The following is an 8,553-nucleotide window of genomic DNA, read 5'->3' as shown; positions in this document are numbered from 1 at the left end:
GCAAAGGGTACCAAAATCCTGAACAACTGCCCCAAAATCCATCCACATCCCCAGCTGGGCCAGAGCCAGAGCAGGGAGAGCAGCCTGAGCACCAGGGTCAGGTGAGGAGTGGAGCAAAGGGTACCAAAATCCTGAACAACTGCCCCAAAATCCATCCACATCCCCAGCTGGGCCAGAGCGAGAGCAGGGAGAGCAGCCTGAGCACCAGGCTCGGGTGAGGAGTGAGCCAAAATCCTGGAAATCTGCACCAAAATCTGCTTAAAACTGCACCAAATCCATCAAAACTGCCCAAAATCATGAAAAACTGTCCCAAAATTCATCCAAACCTGACCAAATTCCATCTAAATTGCCCCAAAACCATCCACATCCCCTTGCTGAGGGAGCAGCTGCAGAGGGAGAGCAGCCTGTGCACCAAGGTTGGGTGAGGAATAAGCCAAAATGTACCAAAATCCTGAAAATCTGCACCAAAATCTGCTTATAAGTGTCCCAAATCCATCAAAACTGCCCCAAAATCCTGGAAAACTGCCCCAAAATTCATCCAAACTGCTTCAAAATCCATCAAAATTGCTCCAAAATCCTCCAAATTCTTACCAAAATCATCCAAACTGCCCCAAAATCTGCCAAAACCTGATGAAAATCTTCAAAACTACCACAAAATCCATCAAAAACTTCCCAGAATCCCTCAAAACTGCCTCAAAATCCATCAAAGCTTGACCAAAATCTGTCCAAAACTTCCCAAAATCCATAAAAACTGCCCCAAATCCTTTAAAATCTTGCTCTGGAATGAGGGGGAATGCTGAGAAAAAAAAACCCAAAATCCATCTGAAGATCCCTCCTGATGTTCTCTAAAACCTTCCTAAAAAATTCCCACATCCTCAAAATGTGAGTTTTCCTACATCTTCTCAAGATCCCCTCAAAATTTCTCTAAAGGCCTTCAAAAGATCCGGCGATTCTCCCAAAATCCCCCAAATTTTCCCATATTCCCCCCCAATTTTCCTTTGGAATTCGAGATCCCCAAAATTCCCTCAGAACTCTTCGGAAAATCTCCGAAATTTCCCTGAATAGCCCCAAAATTCCCTCAGCCAATTTGAAAATCCCTGAAATTTCCCCAAATTGCTCCAAACTCCCTCAAGATCCTCAAAATTCCCTCAGAACCTTTCCAACAATCCCTGAAATTTGCCTGAATTGCTCCAAAACGCCTAAACATGCCCAAGAATTTGCTCAGAACCCTTCCAAAAATCCCTGAAATTATCCTGAATCCCTTCAAACTCCCTCAAGATCCCCAAAATTCCCTCAGAACCCTTTGGAAAAATCCCTGAAAATTCCCCAAAACTCCTGAAGATCCCCAAAATTCCCTCATAATCCTTCGGAAAATCCCTGAAATTTCTCGAAATCCCCTCAAAATCCCTGAAGATCCCCAAAATTCCCTCAGAACCTTTCTGAAAATCCCTTGAATTTCCACAAGATGATCCAAAATCCCTAAAGATCCCCAAAATTCCCTCAGAACCCTTTGGCAAAATCCCTGAAATTTCCCCAAAACCCCTGAAGACCCCAAAATTCCCTCAGAACCCTTTGGAAAATCCCTGAAATTTCTCGAAATCTCCTCAAAACTCCCTCAAGATCCCAATAATTCCCTCAGAACCCTTTGGAAAATCCCTGAAATTTCTCAAAATCCCCTCAAAACCCCTGAAGATCCCCAAAATTCCCTCAGAACCTGAAAATCCCTGAAAATTCCCCCAATCCCCTCACAATCTCCAAAACTCCCACAGAACCCTCCTGAACACTGCTTAAAATCCCCAAATTACCCCAAAACCCCTCAAGAAAATTACCTGAAATGCCTCCAAGTCCCCCGAAATCCGGTATTCCCCAGTTTTATGGATTGTGGTTTCCCCGGAGCAGCTCCCTGGAGCTGGAGGTGTCGCAGTGCCGTGAGCTGCTGGAGCAGAGCCGGGGCCGGGAGGAGGCTCTGGAGGCCAAGGTGCAGCAGCTGCAGGCGGAGGAGGAGAAGCGGCGGCAGGAGAGGGACGAGGCCCTGGGCCGGGCTCAGGCGCTCTCAGAGCAGCTGGAGAGCACCGAGGTGAGGCCCAGGATTCCTGAGAAATCCCTGAAAAAATGGGAATTTGGAGCCGTTTTGTTGCTCTCTGGTCAGGGATCCGTTGAGGGGAGGGGTTGGCAAAAAATGGCGGGAAGCTGTGAGGGGAAAATCCGCCAGGGGGCGCCAAAAAAAGAGTGGGAAAATGAGGGGTTGGCACCAATTTGGGCTTTTTTGGCACCAAAGTCGCCCTGATAGTGCCTTGAAGTGTGGCGGAAATGGGAATTTTCACCAATTCGGCTGCTTCTGGCCCCAAAATCCCTCAAGGGTTCCTGAAAACGTGTAAAAACCTGGGATTTTGGAGCTGTTTTGTTGCTCTCTGACCTGAAATCCACCAGAGGGCGCCAAAAAAGGCAGGAAAATGTGGGGTTTGTGCCAAATCCGGCTTTCCTGGGGTCAAAATCCTTCAGGGAAACCTCAAAACTTGGGAAGGATGGAAGGTTCCACTAATTCAGCTGCTTTTGCACCCAAAATCCCTCTGGGGGTGCTTCAAAAATCTGGAAAAACCCAGGAATTTGGATATGTTTTATTGCTCTGGGGGGCCAGAAAAATGCAGGAAAATGTGGGATTTATGCCAATTCCAGCTTGTTTGGTGTGGGAATCTCTCTGGGGGTTCCTCAACATTTGAGAAAAATGTGAATTTTCACCATTTCAGCTGCTTTTGCACCCAAAATCCCTCAAGGGATGCTTCAAAATCTGCAAAAACCTGGGAATTTGAGCTGTTTTGTTGCTCCAGAGGCCCCAGAAAACAGCAGGAAAATGAGGGTTTGTGGCAATTCCGGCTTTTTGGTGTCAAAAATTCTTCAGAGGATTCCTCACAATGGGGGAAAAATCCGAATTTGTGCCAATTCAGCTGCTTTTGCAAGCAAAATCCCTCAGGGTGCTTCAAAATTAATGAAAAACTGGGATTTTGGAGCTGTTCAGTCACTCTCCAGGCTGAAACTCAGCAGGACCACCAGAAAAAGTTGGAAAAATGAGGGGTTTGTGTCAATTTGGGATTTTTTGGTATCAAAATTTCTCAGGGAGTGCCTAAAAATGCAGGGAAAATTTTGAAAAATGGAAATTTTCAACAACTCAACTGATTTCGCAGCCGAAATCCCTCAGGGTGTTCAAAACGTGTGGAAGAAATGGGAATTGAAATTATTTTTACTGGGTTGGTTTCAACTCGAGATCCGCTAGGGGGCGCCAAAAAAGGCGGGAAAGTGAGGGCTTTGCGTGGATTGTGGAGAAATCCCTCAGAAAACGCCTCAAAAGATGGGAATTTACATCAATTCCGCTCATTTTAAGCCCAAATCCCTTGGGGAATGTCAGCAAGTCTGCAAAATATTAGGAAAACCGGGATTTTTTTTTTTTGCCAGTTTCTGTACTGAGCGCCTCAGAAGAGCGGGGGGGGAAATGGGGATTTTTAGCGGTTTTTGCATTTTCCGCCGCCAGGCGCAGCTGCATGAGGTGCAGCAGCAGCTGCAGGAGAAGCAGGATCAGGTGTCAGCGCTGCAGGAGCTGGAGGCCTCGCAGAGGACGCTGCTGGCCGAGCACGAGGAGCGCATCCACCTGCTGGAGATGGAGCGGCGCCGCCTGCACAACGACATCCAGGAGCTCAGGGTAGGATGTGGGGGTTTTTCAGAGGAATGGCCACGTGTTCTGTGGGAGAGTTCTCGAGGGGGGAGGCCCCTGAGGGATGAATCACTTTTTTGTGGGGTTTTTTCAGGGAAACATCTGTGTGTTCTGCGTGAGGGCAGACCCCCGGTGCCTGAGGGGGGAGACCCCCAGGACCGGGCCCAACGACTGAATCCTGACTTTTTGGGGTTTTCCAGAGGAATATCTGCGTGTTCTGTGTGAGGGGAGATGCTGGGACTGCCCCGGGGACTAATCCCAGTTTTGTGGGGTTTACCAGGAAAATGTCTGCGTGTTCTGTGTGAGGGGAGATGCTGGGACTGCCCCGGGGACTAATCCCAGTTTTGTGGGGTTTACCAGGAAAATGTCTGCGTGTTCTGTGTGAGGGCAGACCCCCGCTTCGTGTGGGGGAGACCCCCTCAGGACTGGGCCTAATGGCTGAATCTCGATTTTTTTTGAGGTTTTCCAGGGGAATATATGCGTGTTCTGCATGAGGGGAGACCCTGGGACTGCCCCTGATGGCTGAATCCCAGGTTTTTTTGGGTTTTCCAGAAGAATATCTGCATGTTCTGTGTGAGGGCAGACCCCCGGTTCCTGAGGGGGAGACCCCCAGGACCGGGCCCAATGACCGAATCACCATTTTTTGGGGTTTTTCCAGGGAAATGTCCGTGTTTTCTGTGTGAGGGGAGACCCTGGGACTGCTCCCGATGGCTGAATCCTTGTTGTGTGGGGTTTTGTCAGGGAAATTTCTGTGTGTTCTGTGTGAGGGGACAGGCCCAGTTCCTGAGGGGGAGACCCCCAGGACCAGGCCCAATGACTGAATCTCCATTTTTGGGGGGTTTTCCAAGGGAATACCCATGAGTTCCACACCTCAATCCCAGTTTTTGGTTTACCCAGGGGAACACCCATGAATTCCATGCCTGAAACCTTTTTTTTGTTTTTTCCAGGGCAACATCCATGAATTTAATGCCTAAATCCCTTTTTTTTGGGGGGGGTTTTCCAGGGGAATACCCCTGAGTTCCATATCTCAATCCCTTTTTTTTTTTGTTTTTCTAGGGGAACGCCCATGAGTTCCACACCTGAATCCCAGTTTTTGGTTTTTCCAGGGGAGCACCCATGAGTTCCATGCCTGGATCCTTTCTGTTTTGTTTTTCCAGGGGAACACCCATTAATTCAATGCCTGAATCCCATTTTTTTTGTTTTTCCAGGGGAACACCCCTGAGTCCCACACCTCAATCCCATTTTTTTGCTTTTCCCAGGAGGACACCCACGAATTCCACACCTCAATCCCATTTTTTTGCTTTTCCCATGGGAACACCCCTGAGTCCCACACCTCAATCCCATATTTTTTTTGCTTTTCCCAGGGGAACACCCCTGAGTTCCACACCTCAATCCTATTTTTTTCTTGCTTTTCCCAGGAGGACACCCACGAATTCCACGCCTCAATCCCATTTTTTGGGTTTTCCAGGGGAACACCCCTGAGTCCCACACCTCAATCCCATTTATTTTTGCTTTCCCAGGGGATCATCCACAAGTCCCACACCTCAATCCCATTTGTTTTTGTTTTCCCAGGGGAACATCCGCGTGTTCTGCCGCGTGCGGCCGCTGCTGCCCGAGGAGCGGGAGCGCCAGCGGGGGATGCCCCACCTGCACTTCCCGCCCCAGGACGCCCGCAGCCTCGTGCTCACCCGGCCCGACGACGTGAGTGCTCCCCACCCTCCTCCTCCTCCTCCCCCAGAGCTGCCCTCCCGCCCTCAAAGCGACCAAAATTCCTCTTTTCCTCTCCCAGAAATGGCCTTTTCCCTCAAAAACCCCCTATTTCCCAAGAATTCCTCTATTCAGTCCTCAAAAATGGCTTTTTTTCCCTCAAAAACCCCCTATTTCCCAAGAATTCCTCTATTCAGTCCTCAAAAATGGCTTTTTTTCCCTCAAAAACCCCCTATTTCCCAAGAATTCCTCTATTCAGTCCTCAAAAATGGCTTTTTTTCCCTCAAAAACCCCCTATTTCCCAAGAATTCCTCTATTCAGTCCTCAAAAATGGCTTTTTTTCCCTCAAAAATCCCTGATTTCCCCAAAATTTCTTTTTTTCCGCCCTTAAAAATGGCCTTTTCCCCTCAATTTTCCCTCAAAAATGGCCTTTTCCCCTCAGTTTTCCCTCAAAAATGGCCTTTTCCCCTCAATTTTCCCTCAAAAAAAGGCCTTTTCCCCTCAATTTTCCCTCAAAAATGGCCTTTTCCCTTCAATTTTCCCACAAAAATGGCCTTTTCCCCTCAATTTTCCCTCAAAAATGGCCTTTTCCCCTCAGTTTTCCCTCAAAAATGGCCTTTTCCCCTCAATTTTCCCACAAAAATGGCATTTTCCCCTCAATTTTCCCTCAAAAATGGCATTTCCCTTCAATTTTCCCTCAAAAATGGCCTTTTCCCCTCAAAAATTCCTATTTCCCGAAAATGGTTCTTTGCCCCTCTCAAAAATGGGCTTTTTCCTTCTAAAACTCCTGATTCCCTAAAAATTCCCTTTTTCCACCCTCAAAAATGGCCTTTTCCCTTCAAAAATTCCTATTTCCCGAAAATGGTTCTTTGCCCCTCTCAAAAATGGGCTTTTTCCTTCTAAAACTCCTGATTCCCTAAAAATTCCCTTTTTCTACCCTCAAAAATGGCCTTTTTCCCCTTAATTTTCCCTCAAAAATGGCATTTCGCTTCAATTTTCCCTCAAAAATGGCCTTTTTCCCCTTAATTTTCCCTCAAAAATGGCCTTTTCCCCTCAATTTTCCCACAAAAATGGCTATTTCCCTTCAATTTTCCCACAAAAATGGCCTTTTTCCCTCAATTTTCCCTCAAAAATGGTCTTTTCCCCTCAAAAATTGCTATTTCCCAAAAATGGTTCTTTGCCCCTCTCAAAAATGGGCTTTTTCCTTCTAAAATTCCTGATTACCTAAAAATTCCCCTTTTCCCCCTCAAAAATGGCCTTTTTTCCTTCAGAAATTCCACATTTGCCATAAATTCCTTTTTTTCCCCTCACAAATGGCCTTTTTGCTTCAATAAATCCCTGATTTGCCATAAATTCCTTTTTTTCCCCTCACAAATGGCCTTTTTGCTTCAATAAATCCCTGATTTGCCATAAATTCCTTTTTTTCCCCCTCAAAAATGGCCTTTTTCCCTCAAAAATCCCTGATTTCCCCCAAAAATGCCTTTTCCCCCATCTAAAAAATTGGCTTTTCCCCTCAATAAATGGCATTTTTCCTACTAAAATCCCTGATTTCCCAAAAATTCCTTTTTTCCACCCTCAGAAATGGCCTTTTTCCCTCAAAAATCCCTGATTTCCCCAAAAATTCCTTTTTTCCCCTCTCAAAATCTGCCTTAATTCCCTCCAAAATCCCAATTTCCAAAAAAAAGCCCTTTTTTCTTGCTAGAGATATCTGGGTTTTTTCCAAAAATGTCTTTTTTTTTCCCTTCAAAAATGGTTTCTTTTCCATCAAAAATGTCTTTTCCCTCAAAATTTGATCCTTCTGAATAAATTTCTTTTTTTTTCTCCCCAAGATGTGCTTTTTACTCCTCAAAAATGTCATTTTTACCCCAAAAAGTCCTTTTCTCCCCAAAAACTCTTTTTTTCTCACAAAAATGTCCTTCTTCACTGAAAAAAATGTTCTTTTTACCCCTTAAATGTCTTTTTTTCCCTCAAAAATCCCGTTACCCAAAAAGTCTTTATTTCCTGCAAAATGTCCTGTATTTCCCCTCAGAAATGCACTTTTTTCCCCTCAAAAATCTTGTTTTCTATAAAGTATTTTTCCCCTGAAAACATTCTGCTTTCCTCTCAAAAATGGCCTTTTCCCCAAAAAATCTTCTTTCCCCCTCAAAACTGTCACTTTTCCCCTCAAAAATACCTTTTTTCCCCTCAAAAATATCCTTTTTCCCCCAAAAATATAATTTTTTCCCCTCAAAAAATCCTTTTTTTCCTTCAAAAACACAATTTTTTCCCTCAAAAATATCCTTTTTCCCTCAAAAATATCTTTTTTCTAAAAAAATACCATTTCCCCCCCCCAAATATCCTTTTTTTCCCTCTCAAAAATGTTCTTTCTCCCCACAAATCCCCACACTACCAAAAAAGGCCTTTTTTCCCTCAAAAGTGTTTTTTTCCCTCAAAAAATTTACCAAAAAAGGCCTTTTTTCCCTCAAAAGTGTTTTTTTTTCCCTCAAAAATTTGGGTTTTTTTGCCTGGATAAATGGATTTTCCTCCCAAAATGAGCTTGTGTTCCTTCCCAAAATGTTTTTTTTTCCCTTCAAAAAAGGCCTTTTGTCCCCAAATTCCCATTTTTTCCCCAAATTCCCATTTTTTCCCCAAATTCCCATTTTTTTCCCCTAAATTCCCTTTTTCTCAAGAAAACCCAAACTCCTTTCCAAACCGAAATCCCTTTTTTTTTTCCCCTTTCCCACCATTTTTTTCCCTTAAAATGCTTTTTTTTCCCCTAAAATTGATGTTTTCCCCCAAATCTGCCCCTTTCTCCCCAAAAAATGAGATTTTTTTGGGGCTGCAAAATCAGCAATTTCCCCCCAAAATGGGCTTTTCCCCCTCCAAAAAATCACTTTTCCCCCCCAAAAAAGGCTTTTTCCTCCCCAAACCCCAATTTTTTTACCCCAAATCCCTTTTTTTCCCCTTCCCCACAAAATTTTTTCTGTTAAAATGCTTTCTCCCCCAACCCTTTCTCCCCTAAATCTGCCCCTTTCTCCCCAAAAAACGACATTTATTTTTTGGGGCTGAAAAATCAGTGATTCCCCCCAAAATGGGCTTTTCCCCTCAAAAAAAAAAATCACATTTTTTCCCCCAAAAAAGCCACTTTTTCCTCAAAAAAA

The 8,553-nt window shown here is 44.8% G+C and overlaps 1 protein-coding gene across 1 annotated transcript in view; it reads left to right on the top strand.

Moving 5' to 3' along the window:
• Nucleotides 1–5,407, top strand: part of LOC121346029 (kinesin-like protein KIFC1) — a gene marked incomplete at both ends in the record, with an annotated part of 7,266 nt that extends 1,859 nt beyond the window's left edge. The window contains 3 exons of the mRNA XM_041423435.1: nucleotides 1,900–2,077; nucleotides 3,527–3,694; nucleotides 5,279–5,407. Of these exons, the coding sequence (XP_041279369.1) occupies nucleotides 1,900–2,077; nucleotides 3,527–3,694; nucleotides 5,279–5,407 (475 nt within the window). The remainder of the gene's footprint in view (nucleotides 1–1,899; nucleotides 2,078–3,526; nucleotides 3,695–5,278) is intronic.
• Between the last annotated feature and the right edge of the window lie 3,146 nt (nucleotides 5,408–8,553).

This window comes from Onychostruthus taczanowskii, unplaced genomic scaffold (genome assembly GCF_017590055.1).
Source record: "Onychostruthus taczanowskii isolate IOZ18803 unplaced genomic scaffold, ASM1759005v1 scaffold775, whole genome shotgun sequence".
NCBI classification, from domain to species: Eukaryota; Metazoa; Chordata; class Aves; order Passeriformes; family Passeridae; genus Onychostruthus; species Onychostruthus taczanowskii.
This window is presented reverse-complemented; position numbering and strand designations above follow the sequence as displayed.